Consider the following 26446-nt stretch of genomic DNA (forward strand, 5'->3'; position numbering starts at 1 on the left):
CAGAGAGCTTGTCAACAGTATTTTTTTGTCTTATGTGCAGAAATCTTCGTTCATCTTTAGTGTTATAAATGGGAGTAATTAAACCCTGAAACATTTTAGAATTGAATAAGGACTTATGTAGGCAACACATGCTTAAAACTGCTTTCTTATCAAAGCAAATAAAGTTAGAAGTTGGAGAAATACCTTTAAATTACAATCTTTATGAACTAATAGCTTAACCTTAGGTTTGAATGACTGTTACTTTTTCCATCTTTTTAAAATATGCTTAAGTGTAAACACATGTGGGAAATGTTCCTTTGGCTTTTATCAAACTGACATTTAAGTGAAATTTTTTTTTTTTACTTCACTAAACATTTATGGTAAAAGATTTCAAAGCTTTGAATCTTACAATTGCCTATGGACTCACCCCCACCCCGTGTTATTCTATTAGCATTTGGTCCTAATAAGTATAACCTGTTTAGAATTAGCTGGTTTTTTTTTTATTATTTGCTTAGATGAGAAGTTCAGGAAAGAACTTCATGCAAAGCACTACTTGGCAGTTATGAATGCATTCTTAAGGAAGTTAATTTTTTTGTTTTACTATAAAGATTTTACTTGTGTCATATCTTTCATATGTCTCCCTTTATGAAATATTAAAATTGTTGATGTTTGTTTCTGTGCTGTGGTGATGTTAGCACAATGTGAGATATTCTTTGTCTACTGATATATTCTGAACTCTCATCCCCCACCCCCAAGACTGGAATAAAAAAGGCTTTAGTTACTGTAAATAAAGATGGGAACACTTGCCTTAAGATAGAACTAGAAAATGTAGAGGGTGGTTTTGTGTACATTTTCCCATTCACAATTCTTCCTATATCTTATTTATAAGGACTTTTTAAATATAAGAATTATTGGTGCAAAGTTATACAATCTCACTTCAAGTAGTATTTACTTCATATCAGACAACTAGAAAAAATTGCCATTAAAATTTAAAGAGGTATTTATGTTCTTCAGGCTCTTCTTTCTCTTTTTCTTTGTTCTTTTTCTTGTCTTTCTGGCTTTATAGAATGCATCTTCTGGGTGCATCTTAAAAATAATTAACAACTGTCTTTTATTAAAAAGTAATTTATGTAGTTCTAGGCCATAGTTATTTTATATGGTTTTAATGTTTTCTTAATTATTGGCTACATCTTCTTTAATATATACCAAGTCTGCTATTTAATAATTGTATTAAATGGCAGAAATCCATCAAACATCACAAACTGAGCTTGGAGGATAATCAACATGAATTTCCTCATGCTTTTTTAAAAAAATCCTCACCCAAGGACATTTTTTTTTTCATTGCTTTTAGAGAGACAGGAAGGGAGAGAGAGAAACATCCATGCAAGAGAGAAGCATGGATTGGCTGCCTCCTGTACGCTCCCGGACTGGGGATGCTATGCACACGGATTGGGGATCAAACCTGCAACCCTTTGGTTACAGGAGGGTGTAACCACACCAGCCAGGTTCTCACTGTTGTTAAAACAAGAGACACTTATAATCACATATAACCTGTACGTTTAAAATTGCTAGGAGAAAGAATATATTAAGAATTTTAATTTCTTATAAGTAGAAGAAGAAGCATCGTATTCCAGTGTAGCTCTTACTGATTCTATATGTCTGTACATTAGGACAATAGAGGTGGGTGGGAGACTTTAAGAGACCATGAAAAGAAGTTACTGTATTTTGCTGTGTATATGTACTTTTTTGCCCAAATTTTTGAGGGAAAAATAAGGATGTGCATTATACTTGGGTAGTACTAATTCTGTGTCTATATAAGTGTTTTTGGTTCTTTTATTTATGTTTATGTTTTAAACGTGTAACTCTAGAAAGCAATAACAATATCTGTATGTGAAATAGTAGCCTGGAACATGATAACTGGTCTTGTTTCTAAATATAAATAAATAAAAATTGAATTAAACAATTAAAATAAAAGATTTTTTTTTCCTGAAAGTTTGGGCCAAAAAACTTGGGTGCATACTATACACAGGAGTACATTATACATGGCAAAATACAGCAATTGTGGAGAGTGTAGTTCAAGGACAGACACGATCACTCCTGAAAAGAAAAAGGCCATCACAGATCCAAGACCTATGTTTTGCACATAGAGCAGGATGAGTCAAGCCCTCTTCCGAGTGTATCATCCTCAGTCCATTTTATTTAGAGTCCTCTTTTTCACCCTGTAAGGAGCTTGTCCAGTAGGGGTACTGAGCTCTGTTCTGGATCTAAGAGCAAGGGGTCTCACTGGGGGAGGGATACATAATGGGAAGGGAGATGACAAGAAATGAGGTCAGACAATAGCTTTGGGTTGGGTTGGGTTAATTGGACATAGACACAGAAACCCATAAAATCAAATGATTTCATAGATATAAACTATCTTCTGAGGAAATTTTCATTGAGGTATTATAAATAATAAAAGTATATTATACGCGTATACACATTCTACTCCAAAATGATTTGGAATAACTAAACATTTTTGTATCTATAGAGAAAAAGGAAAAACATGCAAAAATCGGTGAATTTTGGCAGGCGTGTAGGTGTTCTATTATTCTTGCAGCCTTTTCATACTTTGAAACCATTTCAAAATGACAAGTTTAAAAATGAGTCACTAAAACTCTAAATTCGTGCCTTTATGTGGAAAATTGGGGTAATTGTATTAATCTTACTTATAAGGTTGCTTCGAGTTTCTAGTGTGCTTTGCATATGTCTCTGTGTGTCCATGTTTATGTCTTTCTGTGGAGGCACATAGGTATATATGTACATATGCATATATCTAAATGCATAGAGGGAGAAGTGATCTTTTGGAATTTCCTTAATTAGTTACCTAGATTGTGCATGTGTGAATTTAATATTAAAGTCAGGTTTATTGAGATATAATTAACACAGGCTGAAATTCATTTTTATGTGAAAAATTTTATGAGTTTAGACAAATTATATAGTTTGTGTAACCATCGCCAAGATAGTACATTTCCACTGCCCCCCCAAATTTGTACTTCTTTATAGTCAATTTCTTTTCTGCCTTCAGCTGCTGGCAACCAGTACTCTGATTTCCGTCCCCCTCGCTGTGGCTTACTCAGAAGGTCAAGTAAATGGGATTGTATTGTACGAAGCCCTTTTATGTCTGGCTTCTTTCACATAGCCTAATATTTCTGAGATTCATCCACGTTCTTGAATTGTTGGTTGTTTCTTTTTATTGCTTAATAGTATTCTTTATATGTATATACCACTATTTCTTTATCTATTCACTAGTTGAGGGACATTTGGGTTGTTTGAAGTGTTTTGTGATTATAAATAAGGCTGTTATAAACAGTCATGTATCTGAATTATCTGGTAACTACATGTCTAATGTTTAAGAAATTGCCAAATTATTTTCTAAAGAGGCTGAGCCATTTTTCATTTCCATCAGCAATGTATGAGCATTTCAGTTGCTTTGCATTCTTGTCAGCACTTAGTATTATCAATTGTTAAAGTCATTTTAATGGACGTATCTCTTAAGCTTTTAATTTGGGTTTCTGTAAGGAGTAATGATGTTAAATCTATGTTTATTTGCTATGTGTGCCTTTTCTTTGGTAAGGCTTCTATTAATCTTTTGCCCAGTTTTTACTAGATTGTTTGTTTTAGCATTACTGAATTTTGAGGTTTCTTTATATATTCTGGATAGTATAACATTCTTGAAGTTAATACTTATAGTAAATATTAATTATTTCTATAACAATAAATAAAATAATAGATCAAGCATGTTTAAGTCAGAAACTATGAATGTACTTTAGTATCCTCAATCACTAGGCTCACTCTGACATACTCAGAGTGAACACAGGATGTCAGACTTGTCAGGAATTTATGTAATATGAAAAATATCATCACTGGTCAGGCACTTAGTTTTTTCAGAAATGTCAGGAAATAAAAAATCAGCACACTTAAATGACAAGCAGCAAATTCTAGCTACTCTCTCTTCAGTATAACATCCTAAGTTTTTCCCATTCAAGTTTTCTCTTTATGACCTATCTGCACATGTTGTAATTACTATAATAATTATTGCTTTAGAAAAGGTGGTGTTTTTGTAATATACTACCCTGCATTTATTTCCATTAATACTTGTACCTTGATTTCAATGCCAAAAGAGCTTTTTATTCTAAGGGATGGATTATGTTAACTTGCCTATGTTTACTTTGGTTATTTAGTAACTGACCAGCTGTTCCTCAATTAGAAATTATTTGGTGCTGCTAGTAGTAACTTGCTTATGATAATCAGTATTATTGTTATTTTTACCAGAAACGATGTTATCTCTTAGTAGACCTTAATTTCCATATTTGATGCCTTTTCTTGTGCATAATACCACTCTGAGGTGGGATGGTATCTCCAGAGATTTGATACTAAACCAGAACCAGCCCTGGCTGGTGTAGCTCAGTGGATTGAGCACGGGCCTGAGAACCACAGGATCGTGGTTCGATTCCCAGTCAGGGCACATGCCTGGGTTGCAGGCCAGTTCCCAGCAGGGGACTCACGAGAGGCAACCATACATTGATATTTCTCTCCTTCTCTCCTTCCCTTCCTCTCTAAAGATAAATAATAAATAAAATCTTAAAAAACAAAAACAAAAACCCAGAACCAAAGCCTAGTATTTAGTTAAAGCTTTGTTCAGCACATTAGTATTCGAAACCTTCTCCACTTCCCAGTATTTTAATGTTTTTCTCAAAAGTAAAGCATACACACACACACACACACACGTACGTACATATATATGTATATATATATATATATATCCATCATATTATCAGGAATTCTAAATTGTTTATTTAGTAATATCTGGTATAAGAGTGGGAAACATTACTTAGAATTTAAATTCTCCTGGACATTTATTAGAATAAGTGTTAAAACTTATTTAGAAGGAAGTAGTTTATTGTTTTTACATTTTTCCATAAAGGTCATTTTCAAGAAATTATGAATTAAACTTTAGTGATATTAATTTTTATTTAAAAGTTATTAACAAAAATTCTTTCATTGTAAATTCAAATAAGCACATGATTAAATTGTAGAAAATATAAAGGAAAGGCTTATATAAAAAATACTGTTGGCATGTTAATTAATGTATTTTCTTCTGGTCATTTTAAAAAATTTCTAAAGAAAACTACTAAACATGTTGAATACATTTTATATTCTGATACTGTATTTGAATAGTAAATATAAGGGTATTCCATGTTATAGTTTGGTTTTCATAAACTAAAAGTATTCATGTTTAATGTTTTGTGTTCTTTCAACTTCCTCTTAATTTGCTACTTTTGTTTTAATGTCATTGTCAGATATTTATTTAATGTGTTTATTTTGTATTGTAGATATCTTCACAAACCATCAATTTCTTCCTGGAATAATGTAGACTATAAATAATTATTATATGAGCTTTATTATATTTCTTCCAAGATAATTACCATAGTTTACTTAGTCATTCCTCTATTTTCAGATATTTATGTTGTTTTTACTTTATTATGTGTATGGTAGGTTGAGCAGCTCTTTTAGGTAGCATTATTTATGACTTGGATTACTTCCCTCAGAGTCCTAGAAATGGAATTTTATGACAGTAGGACATAAACATTTTTATGATTCTTTTTATTGAATAAGTACAGTTTATTCATTATGCTATTACAGTTCCCCAATTTCTTTCCCTATATCCCCTCTCTGCCCTGCACCTCCCAACCCTCCAGAATTGCCGCTGCCTTTGGTCATGTCCGTGGTTGTGCATATAAGTTTTTTGAGTCCTCTGTTTCTTACACCATTTTTGACCCCTCCCCATCTATTTTATGCCTAAATAAAAGCTTTGCTAGATAGAATCATCTTGGATGTAGGTCCTTGACTTTCATGATTTGGAATATTTCTTTCCAGCCCCTTCTTGCCTGCAAGGTTTCTTTTAAGAAATCAGCTGACAGCCTTATGGAAATTGCTTTGCAGGTAACTTTCTCCTTTCTTCTTGCTGCTTTTAAGATTCTCTCTTTATTTTTAATCTTGAGTAACTTAATGATGATGTACCTTGGTGTGTTCTTTAGGTCCAACTTTGGGACTCTCTGGGCTCCCTAGACTTCCTGGAAGTCTATTTCCTTCACCAGATTGGGAAAATTTTCCTTCATTATTTGTTCAAATAAGTTTTCAGTGTTTAGCTGCTGTTCTTTTCCTTCTGGCACCCCTATAATTCAGATATTAGAATTTTTCAGGTTGTCCCAGAGAATCCTGAGCCTCTCTTTAATTTTTTGGATTCTTGTTTCTTCATTCTGCTCTGGTTGGATGTTTATTTCTTCCTTTTGTTCCAAATTGTTGCTTTGAGTCCTGGTTTCCTTCCTGTCACTGTTGGTTCCCCAAATATTTTGCTTTATTTCATTTTGGGTATCTTTCATTTGTTCTTTCATTTTTTGACCAAGCTCAATCAGATCTGTGAGCATTTTGATTACCAGAGTTTTAAACTCTCCATCAGATAGGTTAGCTATCTCCTCATCACTTAGCTCTCTTTCTGAAGCTTTGCTCTGTTCTTTCATTTGGGCCATATTTCGTTGTCTCAGTGTACCTGCTAAGTTGTAAAGGGGCGGGTCCTTAGGTATTCACCAGGGCAGGGCAACCCTCCTTGCTGCACTGTGATGCTGCCTGTGGGGGAGGGGCCAGAGAAGGAGCAGTGCAGCTTTCCTGCTGGACTCTAGCCCCACTTTCCAATGAACTGTTGTGTGAGACTGGGAGTTTTTCCCACTGCAGCAACTGCTGTAGTCCACAGTCAGCCCTGAGTCTCAGTTTCCCATTCAGCCAGCCTGGCTCTCGAGGTCCAATGCCTCTCTGGTTGTTCTTACTGGTCTGGTTGTTCTGTTTGACTGTTTCTTTAATTCCTCGGTTGTTGGAGCTCCATGCAGATGGTTTTTCTGGTACTTCTGGTTGTTTATTGACTTTAGATTGGTTGTAATCCTTTTTTTGACTGTGCGAGGAAGTGAAGGGTTTCTACCTACACCTCCATCTTGTCTGTAACTCTCCATTTTTGTGATTCTTGATATGTATTGCACAATTACTTTCCAAAAGAGTTTTGTCACTAACACTGTGTGGTTATGTTGGATTTTGCACATCTCTACTAATGCTGAGTATTATGATTTATATTTTTGACTAATTTAATGTACAGAAATCTGTTTTTATGTATTTTATTAGTGAGTAAGACTGTTTTCAACAATGGTCATTTTTATTTTCTTGTTCATTTATCTGAGACATAATTTTATTTTTACTCTGTATGAGAATATTACAACAATATTTTAAAAATATTAAATTACTTTCAGTCAAGATGGTGGCATAGGCATGCCTCTTTGCACAGCCACAACAAAATTACAACTAAAATATGGAACAACCATTGCTCAGACCTGACAGAAATCAAGTTGAATGAAAGTCTGACAAGTACGGAATTAAGGAAACCACATCCATCCAGACTGCTAGGAGGGACACAGATGCAGAATGAACTGGTCCCATATCTACATGTGGTGGATAAAGATTAGGGAGGGATATCTTGGGAGCAAGGAGTCCTAGACTCACACCAGACCCCCCAGCCCAAGGTTCCAGTGCCAGGAGGATAAGTTCCCACAACTTCTGGCTGCAAAAATCAGTGGGAATTGAGTCAGTGGACAAAACTGCTGGAGCCCCACGCAGTTCCTCTTAAGAACCCACCCATGGACTGATCTACTCAGATTCACTCCCACTGGTTCTGGCACCAGTGGCATGTAAGGGGAGGACGAGGTGTCTGGCATCAAGGCAAGCAGAGGCCATTTTCCTTGCCCGCCCCGCCCCCGCCCGAACCTGTAGTGTGGTGCTGTATCTAAGATTCCATGAGCTTGGCTAACACTGTTTGACCCTCTTTGGAGATCTCCAGAGATTCCATTCCACTCAATTCATGGGCCAACCCAAGCTGCTTTTCCAAATGAACAAAGAAGCCCTGGCATCAGTGAGCCCCGGGCCCACAACTAGCAGCCTAGATTCAGCTTGACTTCACCTGGAAATCTCCAAGCCCAGCATAAGTAACAGCCATCTCAGATTGCTTCATAGCCCAGGCAGGGTGGCCCCAGGCAAAACACAGGTGGGAGCTGATCCTGGCCTGAACCTCCTGGGAAACCCCAGGGCCAGCATATCTAGTGGACAGGTATAGACCAGGTGTGAGCACCTCCATCCTACCCCTGCATAGCTGATCATCCACAGGGGGTAGAGGTTGGTGGTAAGTGGTCACAGCCAGTTTTTGCAACTGACCTGGGTAAATCCCTCGTGTTGATTTTCGAATACCAACATAGCCTCAACTACAAGAGGAGGGTGTATGCAGCCCACAAGAAGGGTGCACCTCGAGTACACAGCTTGGATGATAAGGGAGGCTGTGCCACTGGAGCCCTATGGGACACCTACTATATTAGGCCACGCTACCAAGACCACAGTCAAAGCAGCTCTACCTAATACATGGAGGAGGCTGCCAAAAAAGAGGAAACAAAGGAACATGGTCCAAATGAAAGGACTGATCAAAACTCCAGAAAAAGAACTAAATGAAATGGAGATAAGCAATCTGTCAGTGGTAGAGTTAAAAAACTGATTATAAGGATGCTCAAGGAACTTAGTGAGGACCTCAGGAGCATAAAAAAGATCCAGTTAGAAACAAAAGATACACTAATTCAAATAAAGAAAAATTTACAAGGACACAACAGTAGAGTAGATGAAGCCAAGAATCAATGATTTGGAACACAAGGAAGAATAAAACAACCAATTAGAACAATAAGAAGAAAAGAGAATCCAAAAAAATGAGGATAGTGTAAGCAGCCTGTGGGGCAACTTTATGCAATCCAACATTTGCTTCATAGGGGTGCCAGGAGAAGAGAAAGAGTAAGAAACTGCTAATCTATTTGAAAAAATAATGAAAGAAAACTTCCCTAATCTGGTAATAAGGAAATAGATATGCAAGTGCAGGAAGCACAGAGAGTCCCAAACCAGTTGGATACAAAGAGGCTCACCCCAAGACACATCATAATTAAAATGCAAAAGGTTAAAAATAAAGAGATGAGGGGTGGGAGAATGAGCGAGGGGTGAGGAGGTTAGAAGTACAAATAGGTGTTTACAAAATAGCTATGGGGATGTAAAATACAGTATAGCAAAGGGAGTAGCCAAAGAATTTGTATGCATGACCCATGGATATGAAGAAGGGTGAGGGCACTTCCTGAGGGGGTGCTGAGTGGAAGGGAGGAAGAGGGGAAAAATTAGAACAAATGTAATAACATAATAAAATATAAGTAAAAACCAAAAATGTTAAGTTAATAAAATCATCTAAAGTTAAATTAATATATAAAATAATATTTAAATATTTTAAGTAAAAATTATCTTTCACATTTGTTATTTATTTATATTTAACATTTTTATTTGACTTTGTTTTAACATAGAAAAGTTTTAAATATATTTATATAATTAAATTAGTTATTTGTGTTTTTTCTTCTGTCAACTGTAAACTCAACCAGGAGTTTGATAAAACACTGAATTCACTTTTTCTCTAGTGCTTTAAGTTACTTGCCCTCTGGAATGTTTTTTAACATCATAAAACTATGTACTTTTTAAATTTGGCCTTTCCAGATAGATTGGTAGTAGGAAAATGGATCAGCTACTTTCATTTTAATTGTCAGCCTTTTGATTGAGGTGTTTCATATATCCACTCCATTCAGAGAAAGGAGCTCAACCAAAAGGAGAAAGTAAGGATCTATAAAGTACAAAATTGCCATGTCATTTCCTCTGGAAAAAAAATTACATAGTAGAAGTACTTAGCTTTTCCTAAAATATAAATATACCATAAACTTCCATCCCGAAACAGCTAAAAAATATTTAAGGTTTTTACATAATTCATTATCTCCTTATGAAGTTATACTTGTGGTTTTGAGGTTGTTAATGTTTTAGCCTGAACTTTGTGTTTCATTAAAATATTTTCCACCAGGTCCATGATAGTTTTGGCAAAGTAGACCATTCATACACAAACCTAACAGCTAGAAAATATAAAAAGAAAACCAAGATATGACTTATGTACCCAATTCATGCAAAAGATAAAAGGGAACAAATCTTGCCTCATTTCAGCCAGTTCCCTAAACAGAAATGTTGCTTGGTTCATCAGACAGCTACTTAGGATTTCCCTTTGCTCCATATGGTCCTTCTTCTCTCCTCTAATTTCTTTTCCTACCACCATCCAACTAGTCATCCAAACTAGAAATCTCCGAACTGTCATCCCTCTGTGACATATTTCATTTGCAGTTATTTATCACATGCTGTTTCTCTAGCATAGGAAATGACTCCTTAGCTTGATCACTTCTGTCAAGCCCTGTTTAGCTCAGCAGCTGATCTTCTGTGGTATGAACTAAAGTCAGGCAACCTACCTTTATTATATCATTTTAATTTTTTGAAGTTAAGTATAATTTGTATACAATCTTATATTTGTTATGTTACTTTCTTTATTCCACCTTGTCCTCCAAACAGTGCTATCATCATTTTTTTAAACTGCCTTTCACATTAGTAGTAAACAGATTTTTAATGATTCTTAGTTGTCTACTGAATAATGTCTGAATTTATTAGCCTGGCAGAGAGAATAACCCATCTTCTCTTGGTCAGTTTTTACTACTTTGATTTTGACCTATATTTTAGTCTGTGTTTAAATTGTCTTTCTGAATATGTCATTTTTTTGTTTTACCTTCAGTGCTGAGTATTTTTTTGTCCCTTATCTGTCAAATTCCAGTTCAAATGTTAAACTTTCCTTGCCTGTTTCATTCAGAACCATTTACTTTTCTGCTCTGTGCTTTTTATTCAGCTTTGTTCTATATGTAGTTCTTTTTAAATAACTGTATGAAAAATTACTATGTTCTTTCATTATAAAATGAAATAGACTTAAAATGATTTTATTACAAAAATAATTTTTATGCTTATTACACAGATAATCAAAATAAATGTATACAAGATCCATAATTGCTTCTACCTTCGAGCTAACTACTATTAACATCTTGGAGCTAACTACTATCAACATACTTTTTTTAGTATATATATATATATATATATATATATATAGTATAATTTTGTTTGCAATTTACAAATGTAAATTGTAATTTTGTTGAATTATATTATGTAAATATTTTTATAGCTTAAGATTTCTAAATTGGAAGGAAAATATCTATTAATAGAAGATATGTCTATGACATTTAAAAAATTTAACTCTTTGGTAGAAGCAATATAAACACACAGTAAAAATTAATTAGACTGAAAAATTAAATACTTTTGTCAAAAACATTCAGTTTTGGCAAATGGACCTACCCTGTCATTCATGGAGATTTACCAGGATTTATCAGGCGACTACTTTGTTTTTCTCTATGCTTGTTAGTATTGTAAGTCTTAGTCTCTGCACTAAGGCAAAAAAGGGGGAGAGAAAACTATCATTATTCACAAATGATAATTATTTTTGTGTGGCAAAAACAGATAAAACAATAGAATTAATTAGAGGTGTTAGGAACTTGGCTAGAAAAAACTTGATGTAAATAATTTTACTTATAAATATCAGCAACAAATAAAAATTAGGTTTAAACAGACATTACTTCCAATAGTATTAAAATATAGGAAGTGTGAGGTGGTGACTCTAAAATAAAGGTTATGCAGGATTTATGGCAAGATTATGAAACATATTCAAGACATATTAAAGAGCTCAATAAATATACGTGATCATGGATTAGACAATTTGATATTGGAAAGATACCACTTTTTTCTTTGTCTGTATAATCAATGTAATCCTAGTCCAAAATTCTGGCAATTTTTCTTTTTTTTTAAGAAATTGACTAGTTTGTCAGTGTGGAGGTACAAAAGGACCAATATCCAAAGTACTCATGAAGATCAAGATGAAAACACTTGTCCTTTCACTAAGACTTAAAGTGATAGTAATAAGACAAAATGGAGTTCGTGCAGTGGTAGGCATATTAGATACAGATACAGAGTCGGAGTAAAGAGCCCAGAAATCATTAAGCTCATATATATCATTATCTATCTATCTATCTATCTATCATCTATCTAATCTGTCGGTGGTGGTTACACAGGTGCTCACTTTACAAATACAGTAATGTGCTGCATAATGATGTTTTAGTCAATGATAGACTGAGTATATATTACAGTGGTTCCATAAGATTATTACAATGGAACTGAATTTCCTCTAAGAAATGGAAGCATATGCAGTTTGGGAGGATTTTTTTTTTTTTTGCCTCTGAAAGGAGAAATATCTGTGGGGCTTAGCAATTGATTCCCTTCCACTAATAACACCTCAATTTTGAGTACAGATTATGTCAGCAATGATGACAGCAGTTAGGGAACTGCTGACCTGCTCAGCAGAGAAGAGCTGGTCCCCTCAGTGGTACATATTCAGAAGGCGCTGCAGTCCTCACAGATCTAACTCGTTAGTCTTCAGAACATTGCTGTAAGTTCTTCATGGAGGACCTTGGGTTGGTACAAGAACACAGGTTCATAGAGCCACCTTAACAAATATGAAGTGCTACTTCAGTAAAAGTTTTCTGTGGTAGTATGAAGCCAGTCTGCCTTTGTACTTTGGAAGAATTTTCAGGTTGTAATGATGTGAAGCATAGATAAATTTTATTTCTTCTATCAGTTCAATGCCATAGAGAGCCCTTTGTGCCAGACAAGGTCAGAGGAACCAAAAACAAATTTCCAAGGTCAAAATATTTATTCCTCAGTTCTGCACCCTCTCCATGTTAAACACCCTCTTTTTTTTTTTTTAAATATTTTATTCATTTATCTTTAGAGGGGAAGGGGAGGAGAGAGGAAGAGAAACATCAATGTATGGTTGCTTCTTGTGCATCCCCTGCTGGGAACTGGCCCCTGCCGGGAACTGGCCTGCAACCCAGGCATGTGCCCTGACTGGGAATCGAACCGTGATTGTCTGGTTCACAGGCCCGCGCTCAATCCACTGAGCTACACCAGCCAGGGCTAACACCCTCTTTTTTTATAAAAAAAAAAAAAAGTATCAGAAAGTTCCTTAATCTGACTGCTGCTCCAATGGGCAGTCTGCTAACAGCACATTTCTCAGAAAGCATCCCATCTTTAAGCAGCACATGACTGTATTTTATAAATTGACATTTATTGTAGATGCCCTTAAGGAATTTATTAAAACAAAATAAAATAAAAAACAATAAAACCTCCTTCCATTCTATAGAGCTGCAAACACTAAGTTCATGTTTTTACTTTACCATCATAAATCTAAGTAATGTAATTATGCCTCATCCTTGAATTAACAAATGTAAATGTCTACTCACATTCACCTTGAAGATGAAGATTATAGTATATACTATTTTTTGTTTTCCTTTCTTATTGTTTTATTTACATTACTTTATATATTTTTCTATTGATTGACTTTCAACAATATACTTAAAATCTCTTTTAAAAATTGATTATTAACATCTGAGTTACTTATGGACTCTTTTAAATTAAAAGAGAATTAGAATGCTTTTCATCTAGTGCTTTTTCCATCTAAAGGATGGGAAAATATTTTCCTTTACCAGTGAATTAATAATATGAGTGGATAGTGAATTCTATTTTGAAAATCTTTTCTCCTAGCATAGGATAAAATATTCCATTGACTTTTAGCATTCTATATTCTTTTTAAAAAAGACTTTATTTATATTTTTAGAAGGAGGGGAAGGGAGGGAGAAAGAGAGGGAGAGAAACATTGATGTACGAGGTAGACATTGATCAGTTGTTTCTCACATGCCCCCAACTGGAAACCTGGCCCCCAATCCAGGCATGTGCCCTGATCAGGATTCAAACTGGGACCTTTAGGTTTGTGGGATGACCCCACCCAGTGAGCCACACCAGTCAGGGCTAGCATTCTATATTCTTTAGAAGTCAGGTATTATTTTGATTCTTACTCCTTTTTAGATAATGTGATATTTTTACTCGTTTTAGAGATTTTTAGGATCCTAAAATCCTTTTAGGATTTTTCTCTTTATCTGAGAGTTAAGAAATGTAACAAGTATGTCCAAGTATAGATCTTAGTCCCCACTGTAAAGTAGAATTGCTTGGTATTTGGACAGATCTGAAGACTATTTTTTTTCTGTTTTGAAAACGTTTTTTTTCTGGTATTTCCTTCTTACCCTTCATTATCTCTATTCTCCCTTTTTATTATTCCTTTTGAGGGGATTTTGGGCCACCTGAATCATTCTCTGTGCCTTTTAATTTCTCTTTTATACTTAATTTATCTTTTATCTTTTATACCCAATTTTTTAGTATTTTTTCTTAACTTCAACTTGATTTCTTTCACCTTATTTTTTATTTATGCTTTTTTATTACTCAGGTGGCAAAGTTAATGTATGGAAACTTTATTATTTCCGATTTGCTTCTTTTTCATATAGTAATTAGACAGGCATATTTCCCTGTATTGTCTCTTAGAAAAAACTGGGCAGCCAGTGGAAAATAGTATGGCAGTTCCTCAGAAAGTTAAACATAGGGTTAACATTTGACCCAGAAAGTCTATTCCCAGGTATAGAGTCACGGGAAATGAAAATATTTTGTCCACAAAAAGCCTTGTGTGCCAGTGTTCATAGCAGCAGTATTCACAATAGTGATAAGGTGAAACCAACCCAAAGTGTTCATCAATGGATAAATGGATAAACAATATGTGATATATCCACATAAAGGAATGTTATTTAGCCATAAACAGGAATGAAGTACTTATATATTCTACAGCATGTATGACAGCACATATGAAGTTTGGTAACATTATTCTAAGTAAAAGAACCCAATCAACAAAACCATATATACCTTATATGATTGCATTTATATGAAATGTACAGTATAGGCAAAATTATTGAAATAGAGAGTAGATTAGCGGTTGTTTAGGGTGGGGGAGAATGATAGGAAGATTGGTTTTGATAGCTTAAGGATGTAGGATTTCTTTTGGAAAATATTCTAAAACTGATTATGGTGATGATTGTACAACTATGAATATATTTTAAATGATTGGATTGTTGACTTTAAGTGAATGAACTATATGGTACATGAATTATATCTCAATAAAGCCATTACCAAAAATAAATAAATAAATAAATAAATAAATAAATAGTCAGGCGGGCTAAGAGTCTACACAACTGCAGGAATATGGAGGATTTTACTATGATAGGTTGGAACATTTAAACAAATTTAACTCTTGTAAATTAAGAGAGGTTAGGCAGCTACATTGGTATTCCTAAGACTAGTGTTTAAAGAAGGTACTGCTGCTATTATGTCTCGTGTCACTGCTGTGTCAATGTATTGTGTTTGCTTTCTGTTAAACTAGAATTTGTTCTTTCTCAAAATTGTGGTCTCTGTGGCATCTTTTGTATATGTGATGCTGTTGTACTTTTGTTTATTTTTACATATGTAAAACATGCTTTTTAAAAATGTTTTGACAGCTAGAATTTTCATCCTTTTTAAAAAAGATTTTATTTATTTATTTTTAGAGGGGAAGTGAGGAGAGAAGGAGAGAAATATCAATGTATGGTTGCCTCTCAAGAGTCCCCTGCTGGGAACTGGCCTGCAACCCAGGCATGTGCCCTGACTGGGAATCGAACTGCGATCCTGTGGTTCGCAGGCCGGCGCTCAATCCACTGAGCCTACACCAGCCAGGGTTAAAACATGCTTTTTGATAGCCAGTAAGACTAAAAAAAAAAGAACTGAACCTATACTACATTATTTGTCTTGAAATGTGAGGTCCTGTAATTTTTATACTTCTTAAACTGATTCCAAAGAGAACATTAGTAAGCAAAATTTTGGTTTCTCATAGAAAACTCTTAGTTGACCAGAATGAGTAGAAATACACACTAATTTCTGTGTATTTTAATAGCAAGTAATTCAGTCTGTTGTTCTGATTTAGACTAGCCAGTGCACCATATATGACCTTTGTTTGGCAATCTACTTAGGTACACTATGCCTCACAGCCCCCATTCATTAAATGAAAGCACTCTACTAGGTCCCTCTCAGCTGTGAAATTGATCATGTTTACTCTGTTTACTTTGCTTTTGTTATTGAATTCTCAGCACCATCCCATAGAACTTTTTTAAAAATGTGAGAATGTTCTGTATTTGTGTGCCCACTATGAAAGCAACTAGCCACATGTGGCTAGTGAACGTATAGCTACTGAGACTGATGAATGGAATTTTAAATTTTATTTAACTGTAATTAGTTCAAATCTAAATGTCTGTAGCCACATGAGGCTAGGAGCTACTTTATTGGACCAATATGGTTCTAAACTATTACCATTTTAGCTTTGCTAGATGCTCTAGAGAAAAAGGACTACATGACTAAGAAAGCTTAGGAAATGTGTGAGCTCTATCTCTATCTTGTATTTTTCCAGTGAATATCAGCATGTTAATGGCCTTGAGATAGTCTGAAACAAAGGAACCTGTAACTAGTACTCAGTTTTTCTAAAACTTACATCATCTCAGAACCTTCTGAGGCTTAAGGATTAGATTCCATAGTTATGTATAGTATTTACTATATGCCTAAAGTTACTATTTTAAACATTTTATCCAAATTACTAATTAATCAATTATTACTATTGACACATTACAGATGTCCCTCATTCCTTCACCCCCACCCCTCCCATTAAGGCTCACTACATGGTTGTGAGGTGGGTACTATAAGCCCCTTTTTACTAAATCAGGAAAGTGAAACAGCGAAGCCACTGCTGTGGCCAGGGTCATACAAGTAGTGCAACGAGCATTCCATTATGTACTCATATTGCTGTTGAGGAGTATGCCGTATGCCTTCCAACACAGACATTTTATTTTACATTTTTTGTACTTTACCAAGTTTTAAAAAATATAGTTGTTTTATGTGATTTTTAGTATCTATAACAAATTTAGGCCCATCTAGTTCTTCCCAAAATGTTACAGCTATTTGATTCTTAGTTGGAAGGGACGAATTGATGATTAAAAAGAGAAGGCTGTAACATCAGGGAAGAGATTCTTTAAAAAGTGAGGAGAGATGGTGTTGTCACAGCCAGCACAAACCCTGATGGTTTACAAGAACAGAAATTTATTCTGTTCTGCTGGAGGGCAGAAGTCTGAAACCAAGGTGTCGGAATGGCTGTGCTCCTTCTAAAGAGCCCTAGGGCAGAATCCTTTTTTGCCTTTTCTAGTTTTTGGTGGGTGTTGGCATTCCTTGGCTTATTTGGCTTATGGCCACATCAGTCTAATCGCTGCTACTGTCTTCACATGCCTTTCTTCACTGTGTCTTCTCTTCTGTCTGTTAAAAGAAGACATGTCGTTGGATTTAGGGCCCACCTAAGGTAATACAAGAGGGCTAATTAAGAATTATTAATTAATTCTTAGTTATATCTGGAGAGACTCTTTTTCTAAATAAGTTTACATCTACAGGTTCTGAGGGGACATATCTTTTTGGAGACCACCATTCAACCCACTATAAATGTGGTCTAAAAGCTTTTGAGGATTAGCTTGGGGAAGTAGAAGGACCTCAAATGAACCTAGCATTTGACTACTCTGTATTTACTTTGTCCACTCACCCCGCTTGTCCTCCAAGCTCTAACATCAGTCTTAGCTGATACGTAGTTAATAAAGTAATTAGAGGACAACTTACTAAACTACCAAAATTGTCCACCTATCTGTATCTGTGTCCTATGTACTTTGTCTTCTCTACTGTTACTATTCCATTAGTAGTATTAGGGATATACAAATATAGCTGTCAGAGTTCTGATTGTGTTCATTAACATCTCAGGGTTTTACAGATGGAATCCCAAGGCAATTAGAGGTATTGAACTGGCTATAACTCCATTTTCTCTACCCCATATCTAACTCTCTCTGAATTTATCGTGTGTGTGTGTATTTATTTTGTGCATGTTTTACTTGAATAGCAGAATCTACTTTTATACTTGAAGTTTTGAAAATATTTTCAAGACTGAAATCTTTCTTGAATATTGTACTCACATTGTAATCTCTCTCTCCTTTGACTGGCCTCTTGTAGCACTTACTGTCTACATTGCTTACATGTTGTTATGTTGTCGTATGTATTCCTTCTTTTGTCCCTCCAAAGCTTGTAAATCCTTTGAAATTAAAGTACATGCCTCTTGCGTATCTTTCACAGCATTTAACAAGTTAAAGACATGTAGTGGGGAATATTGATCTGTGATCCAGATTAGTAAATATCATCTAATTTGACCCTTATTTCAATCACTGTCTTTAGTCCCTTGACTAAGGAAGGGTGTATATTGATAATCTTATAAGAAAAGTTCTGTGTGTAGTGAATTCTGTGTGTAATGAATATATTTATTTTCCTGGAGCGAAATTCTATAGCTTTTATCAGATAAATAATGAAGTCTCAAAACTTAGGTTATCTTTCTCCATGCTTTTATTCATTTGGTGACCTAGCAACTTGCCTAGAATCACACAACTCACTGTAGTTTTCTGATTCTTCAAATTATAAACCTTTAGTCCTTATGATATCTAAGACTTTTAAATCTTATTGGAATATATATTTATAGGGATTCTAGAGAGCACCACTTAATGTAGGAAAATATGTATTGCTTATAATCATGAGTTTTTATTTCTCACTTTAGCTTGTGATTAATAATGAAAAGCCTACATATTTTAAATTCTTATAGTTGTAAATTTATATAATAAATATCTTAAGCATGGATATTTAGCAAAGATTTTTATACAGTATTTTAATTCATTTATGCAACATAATTATATAATCTAAAATTTCCACTAATTGTGATTAATGTGCTTTTCATCAGAAGAATTTGCATTGTGAAAACTGACAGATGCTAACTTACTTTTACTGCTGTGATTTCTTACAGGTTTGATGAACTCGTAAAAAAATTCAAAGTCGAATATCATGCTGGTGGTTCTACCCAGAATTCAATGAAAGTGGCCCAGGTTGGTTAATTATTTTTAAAGTTATAAATAAATGGATTCAAAATTATTCTAGACTTTTGGTTACTGTACATAGTTGTTCCAATCTATGTTTTGTTGCTATGGAATAGTTTTATTGGTTTTGAATTAGGATATTAGCAGTCATTTCCCATCTAATCAACAAAAATTACTTTATTTTAATTGGTATTTCTTTGGTTATTGGTAAGCTTGAACGTCATTTAGTGTGGTTATTGTTCATTTACATTTATTCTTAGTTGTCAGATTCTTTGACTATGATTTTTCATGTTGGTTTGTACAATTTCTCATATTGTGGGTAGTATGGCTTTTTATTCTTTAGATTGAAAGTATTTCTTATTTGTAATTTAACTCTGTTTATAGTGGCTTTTGCTGTGCTGAAGTTTTTAATTTTTTTAATATAATTGAACTTTGTGGTTTCTGCATTTCATATAGTGCTTAGGAAGGACAACTCGATAATGACATACTATAAGTTTTCTTGTGTTACATGTGGATACATATATTTGTACACAGGAAATAGGTATATTTATATTTGTGTGTCTGTATCTGGGTATACCTTTATATACATGTATACATACATAAATTTGTATGTATAAATTTATATATCTATGTCTATACCCATATCTGTATTTTCTAGTGGGTAATTGGATAAACTTTTTTGACATACACTCTTCAAGTCACCAGCCTAACTTAATCCTGAGTGAGAAGGTTAGTGTTCTGTTTAAACTTCCAATTATAAAGGACATGAAAAAACTTAAAAACTAGCTGAAAATCCCACTCACTACAGTCATAGGTCAATTCTGATGGACCTGGACCATTTTTATTTTTCATTGATTAATGTTTTTCTTTTGAATTTTATTATCTTTAAGGACTGGGGAAGTGGAAAATGGCAAATAAAAGTTGAACAGTTTTCATTTTTTGAAATAAATCTTGGTTGATTTAGACACACTATAATTTTCTTGCATATTGACAAAGCTCACATTTAATCATTGCATTAAAATAGTTTTGGTTGTACAAATTATTCTTTAAAGTGGCCATTGGTTTGCAGTGGCTTGAGGAGTTTTTGTGTTTGTCAGTTGATTTGTGTTTTTTCTGTAGAACATCCTGCTGGCTACTTTGTGAGCTCAGGTTGATAGAAAAAGGATAATGTGTTTGTTCACTCAGGCTGCCATAACAAAATATCACAGACTGGTTGGCTTAAAGAGAAATTTATCTTCTCACAGTTTTAAAGGTTAGAAGTCCAAGATCAAAGTTCCATCAGGGTTGCTTTTTGGAGCAGTCTCCTTCTTGGCTCATAGATGGTGGCCTTCTCTCTGTGTTTTGACATGCACTTTCTTCTGTGCTCACATGGAGAGCGGTATCTCTTGTCTTTCTTCCTCTTGTAAGGACATATTGTTCAAGGACCCCACCTTTATGACCTCATTTAACTTAATTTCTTCCTGAAGGGCCCTGTCTCCAAAGATAGTCACTGGTTTGGGGCTTCAATTATGAATTTCCAGGACGGGGACATAATTCTGTTCATAACAGATAACCTTTTTTAAAGCCTCAGTCTATCAAAGCACATTCTACTGCCCCTTCAGCTGTTTCTCTTTGTAGATTTGGGAGACTATTGGCTGTCCACTAATGAATTCTGTTTTTTTTTTTCTTGAGCATATTTATCAATTTCTACCTTCTCATAGTTTATTATTTATATAATTAACATCGTTACTAGATTTTTACCTGATATTGGTCTCATTAATTAAGCAATCGTTCCCAACCGTTACTATTTTGCAATTTTTATAATACTTTACATGCATTGTACTTTAACAATGTACTCTAATACTGGTTTATTTGTTTCTATCGTTAGCAAGGAAGAAGTACATAAAATTTAAAGTTTTGAGTGGCTCATGCAATATTTTATTTTATTAGTGATATACTTGTAATTTAAATCTTTTCTTTAAGTATATTTTGTTGATTATGCTTTCACAGTTGTCCCAATTTTTTCCCCGTTTATACCCCTCCGCCCACTACCCCCATTCTCTCTAGCAATTTGCCTTCTCAGTTCATGTCCATGAGTTGTGGATATAAGTTCTTTGGCTTCTTCATTACCTATATTATTCTTACCATCCTCCTGTGTATTGTGCATCTGCAAATTATGCTTCTTAATTTCTGCATCTTTTTTCCTTTCCCCACCCCAGCTAATAACCCTCCAAATGATACCCATATCTATGATTCTGTTCCTGTTTGGGTTGTTTGCTTAGTTTGTTTTCTAATATTCAGTTGTTGATAGTTGTGAGTTTGTTGTCATTTTATTGTTCATATTTTTGACGGTCTTATTTTTCTAAAATAAGTCTGTTTAACATTTCATGTAATAATGGCTTGGTGATGGTGAACTCCTTTAACTTGACCTTATCTCGGAAGCGCTTTATCTGCCTTTCGATTCTGATAGCTTTTCTAGATAGAGTAATCTGCCTTGTAGGTCTTTGCTTTTATCACTTTGAATATTTCTTGCCACTCTCTTGTAGCCTGCAAAGTTTCTCTTGAGAAATCAGCAGACAGTCTTATGGGAACTCCCCTATAGGTAACTTTGCTCTTCTCTTGCTGTTTTTAAGATTCTCTCTTTATGTTTAACCTTTGGCAATTTAATTATGATGTGTCTTGGAGTGGGCCTCTTTGCATCCATCCTGTTTCGGACTCTCTGTGCTTCTTGGACTTGCTTGCCTATTTCATTCACCAAATTGGGGAATTTTCTTTCATTATTTTTTGAAATAAGTATTCAATTTCTTGCTCTTCCTCTTCTCATTCCAGCATCCTTATGACACAGATGTTGGTATGTGTGGAGATATCCCAGAGATGACTTATACTGTCTTTGTTTATTTGAATTCTTGTTTCTTCTTGCTTTTCTGGTTGAATGCTTATTTCCTCCTTATGTTCCAACTCATTTTGAATCCCAGCTTCATCCACTCTACTGTTGGTTCCCTGTTTTTTTGTTATTTCACTTCATTTCTTCCTGGGTCTGTTTTATGCTGTTGCCATACTCAGTGAGTTCTTTGAGCATTCTGATCACCAGTGTTTTGAACTCTGCATCTGATAGGTTGGCTATCTCTGTTTCATTTAGTTCTTTTTCTGGGGTTTTGTTATGGTCTTTCATTTGGTCAACATTTCTTTGTCTCCTCAATTTGGCAGCCTCCCTGTGTTTGTTTCTGTATATTAGGTAGAACTTATTTGAGTCCATGTCTTAGTAGTATGGCCTATTGTAGAAAAGGCACCTGTAGATTGTGTGGGGCAGAGCCTTAGGTAATTGTCAGGGTTGGATATCCTGCCTCACTGCTTTGTGGCTCTGTGTTGGGGAAGGTCTAGGAGAGGGGACAATGCCAATGCCTGGCTTCTAGAGGTTTGCGTGCCACTTGCCCTGTTTGCAGTCAGTTCACTTACTCCCTGTATGTGACTGGTGCCCTTCCAGCTATTGCTCTGGTGCTGATACCCACAAGGTAGGGATCTTTGTATGTTCTAAGTTTGTATGGCCCCTTTAAGTGTAGTCTTTTGAAAGTCCAGCAATTTCTTTCACCACCCCAGTCCCCACTGTATTTTATAGCCAGAAGTTATGAGTATTTATCTTCCTGGTGCTGGAACCCTGGGCCATGGTCTGGCCTGCAACAGGGATTGCTCACTTGGGAGGTATCCCTTCTGACTTTTATCCACTACATGTGAATGTAGGACTACCTGTTCTGCCTCTGCCGCCTCTCCTCACCACACCGTGTCTCTGTGTCTCCACCCCTCCCACCTGCCTGGATGAATGGGCTTCTGTAAGTCCTTGGTTGTCAGACTTCCATATAGCTTGATTTTCTGATGGTTCTGAGTATTATTTGTTTTGAGGTGTAGTTGTAATTGTTTCTGTGGTTGCAAGAGGAGGTAAAGCCTGTTTACATACATCTCCATCTTGACCAGGATTTGTAGTTGAAGTTTTATCCTGATTGCCAGACTAGCAGTCTTTCTTTTATAGCATATGGAGTGCTAAAATTCAGTTTGGTTCAGTTCAGCCAACATGTACAAGAACTGTTTTTTTTTTTCTTTTTTCACCTTTACTCCTTGCCATTTGTTAAATTTCTGCTGTGTGCCAGGTGATTAGTTAGATGTTGGTGTTGCAAAAGCTGATAATTGACTTGGCCCATACCCTTAGAGCTTTTGTTGTGGTGAAAATGCACTGGAGAATGGGAGTGTTGGGGTAGATAGAGAGAACCATAAACTATTAAATACAATATAATGTGATAGCAGCAATCCTCTCCATCCCTAAAAGACAAACAAAAAATTATAAGAACCAGAATAAAAATATATCAGTACTCATGTGATATATATCTGATTTCTTCAGTTTTTGGAAACTTGAAGGCAAAACTCTGAATATCTTCCCAAGTACACCTCCAACGTAATGTTCTATTTCTAGCTGAATCACAATAATTTCAATTTTCTCAGTAGGATTTTTATCTCATGTCCTAGATTTTAGGAAGTTTTAAACTTGAACTAGGAAAACTGAAAGAGATACCCTGAATAGCAGTTTTTCTCTACCCAACTTGAACCACCCCCCTCAGCATAAAACTGGTTTATCAGTCTGTTTTCTAAAGATTTTAAACTGTGGTGCCTCTCAGAGACTGTCATGGGGAGGTAAGGGTAATGCTGGATTTGTTCTAGCTTTTTTGCTTTAAAAGCAGAATAATTCCGCTTTTTCAAAATTTTGTATATTAGCTTTTAAAGGTTTCACTGCCCATAAAGCATCCATTAGGATGGCTTCTATTACAGAAACACAAAATAACAAATGTTGGCAAGGATGTAGAAAAATTGGGATTCCTTACACTGTTGGTGGGGATGTAAGAATTGTGCACCTACTGTGGAAAAGAGTATGGCTCTTCCTGAAACAATTACAAATAAAATCACTACCTGATTTAGCTATTCCACTTCTGAGTATGGTATGGACTGAATGTTTGTGTCCCCTAAATACGTATGTTGAAGCCCTAACACTCAGTGTTGTGGTACTTGATCATCAAATGCCTTGAGATTGGGCCTTGGAGAGGTTATTATGGCCAGATGAGGTCATAAGGGATGCCCTTATGAGAAGACACACCAGAAAGCTTTCTGCCTTTCTCTCTGTCTCTGTCTCTCCTTCTCCCCCTCTCCCTTCCTCCCTTTCCACCACACAAGGACACATTGAGAAGGTGGCCATCTACACGCCAGGAAGAGAGTTTTCACTAGGACCTGAACTTCCTACGCATTGATTTTGGATTTCTCAGCCTCCAGAATTCTTGAGGAATAAATTGCAGTTTGGTTTAGTCATCCAGTTTGTGGTATTTTGTAATAAAAGCCTGGGCAGATTAAGACAGATTACTTTATAAGAATTGAAAGCAGCATTATTCATAATAGCCTAAAGGTGGAAGCAACCCAGATGTCCTTCAGTGGATGAATGAATATAGGGGTGTGTGTGTGTGTGTGTGTGTGCGCGCGCGCGCGCGCGCGTGCGTGCGCAGTGGAATATTATTCAGCCTTAAAAAGGAAGGAAATTCTGACACATGATACAAACATGGAAGAATCTTGAAGACATTACTGCCAAGTGAAGTAAGTCAGTCACAAAAGGGCTAATACTAATGATTCCGCAGATATGAATTACCTGTATTAATCAAATTTATACAGATGGAAAGTAGAATGATGATTGCCAGGGGTTGGAAGGAAAGGGGAATGGGTAGTTACTGCCTAATGAACATAGAATTTTCATTCTATAAGTTGAAAAAAGTAAGGGTTCTAGAAATGGGTAGTAGTGACGGCTGTACCACAATGTGCATGTACTAAGTACCACTGCACTTGTACACTAAAAATGATTAAAGAGGTACATTTTGTGTTTTGTCTGTTTTAGCACAATTAAAAATTTTTTCAAATAGGTTCTAGAAATGCTTTAGTAGGGAATGATATTAGCCTGATTCATTTATAGGTTTCATTTGCTTATTTAACAATCAGTGAAGCAACATAAGAGGATGGGGTTGCTGTTGGGATCACGAGAGTCCATTAGCACTGGGCTTAAGATCAGGCTTTGTCACTTTACTGGCTATTGAACCATGATCAATTTATTCAACTTTTCTGGGCCTTTCATATGTAAATATGCAGTCTAAAGCTTATCTCAGATGGAAATTATAAGGATTAATGAGATAATGAATGTTAAAAAAATTACAGTGCTTTTCAAACAAAGTTTGGAAACCAGTAGCATTGAAGGCTTCCCCCCTCTTTTTCTTGAGTTTGCTTCATTTTAACAATACTTAATTTACCCCTTATGGACAGAACAACCAGTTTTGTCGTTCTTATCCACTTAAAAATACTTATTTCAGTCTAGTCCTCAATTGAACATCTTGTTTAGCTTTTCAGTTCTCCTAATATTTTGAGAGTATTTTTCCTTTCCATGTGATTGATGAGCCAATTACATAATTGCCAAATTGTAATTTATGATGAGGATAACCACAGAGTTTGAAAAATATTCCTTTAGAAGGAGAATTTCTCAGATTGTCAGTGGCAGTCATTAATAGAACTTATTCCATTGTACATTGAACATTGAGCATCTTCTTCTATGTTTTAGTCATTGGTAACCTAAATAGAAACTGGTAACTTAAGCTGTCCTGTCTAAATTGTAAGCAAAATATGAAAAAAGTATTTAAAGCCTTAAAGGTAACAACCCTAAAATAGTCTTGGTTGCTTTAAATCCATCTGAAAAGTCTAGGCAGATGCAATAGAAAAGAGTCGACAGGCACAGCCCACCAGGGAAGGTGCTGGGTTTTGTTTGTGTGTTTGATGGGTTGGTTTTGGGCTCTGGTTTTCTTATCCATTTGGGTTATCCTTCACTCCAGAAAACAGCTGGATTAGAGCTTTAGTTTTTCTCTAACATTCTATCTAGATTATTGAAGAGGCAAAATTGGGCAAAAGTATTAGTCCAGTAGAAGTATGCTCAATGAGTGCCTGCTGGGTGCTGTGAACTGAGATCTAAAATAGCATAAGGTCTAAAATAAGATAAGAATTCAGTCATCATTCAAGTGTTCATATATCATTTAATTCTATATATTTCTATATACTTTCTATATAATTCTATATATTTCTTGCTATATACTATGTGTAAAATGTGTTTTCTGTAATAATGTATTTTGAAAATACTAAATTATTATATAAACATAAGAAAAACAAGCAGGATGATAGAATTCTTAGATATTAAATTGGTGGCTTGTGAGAATTACACAAAACTCACAGATATTATAAGTATAGATAGTAAATAAGCAAGTAGCTTGGGGAGCAGGCACACTTTACAAGCTGTGTTAAATATTAATAGCAAGTAAGTTTGTAACCTGTAAGATAGAAGAAAGAAAAACTGTGTTGTAACAAGTAAGATTATTACTCATAGAATGGAATGGAAAGAACATGTCATGATCAGGTACCACTGGGCTGACAGTTAGATCACTCTCAGATTGATCACTCATTAGTGA

The 26446-nt window shown here is 35.1% G+C and overlaps 1 protein-coding gene across 3 annotated transcripts in view; it reads left to right on the plus strand.

Moving 5' to 3' along the window:
* ADK (adenosine kinase) overlaps positions 1–26446 on the plus strand; it is a 594334-nt gene that overhangs the window by 199532 nt on the left and 368356 nt on the right. For all 3 annotated transcript variants that reach the window (XM_037055967.1, XM_037055969.1, XM_037055968.1), the window contains exon 4: positions 18872–18950. In XM_037055967.1, the coding sequence (XP_036911862.1) occupies positions 18872–18950 (79 nt within the window). The remainder of the gene's footprint in view (positions 1–18871; positions 18951–26446) is intronic.

Source organism: Sturnira hondurensis, unplaced genomic scaffold (assembly GCF_014824575.4).
Source record: "Sturnira hondurensis isolate 20B ecotype Veracruz unplaced genomic scaffold, ASM1482457v3 Scaffold0008761, whole genome shotgun sequence".
In the NCBI taxonomy this organism is placed as follows: domain Eukaryota; kingdom Metazoa; phylum Chordata; class Mammalia; order Chiroptera; family Phyllostomidae; genus Sturnira; species Sturnira hondurensis.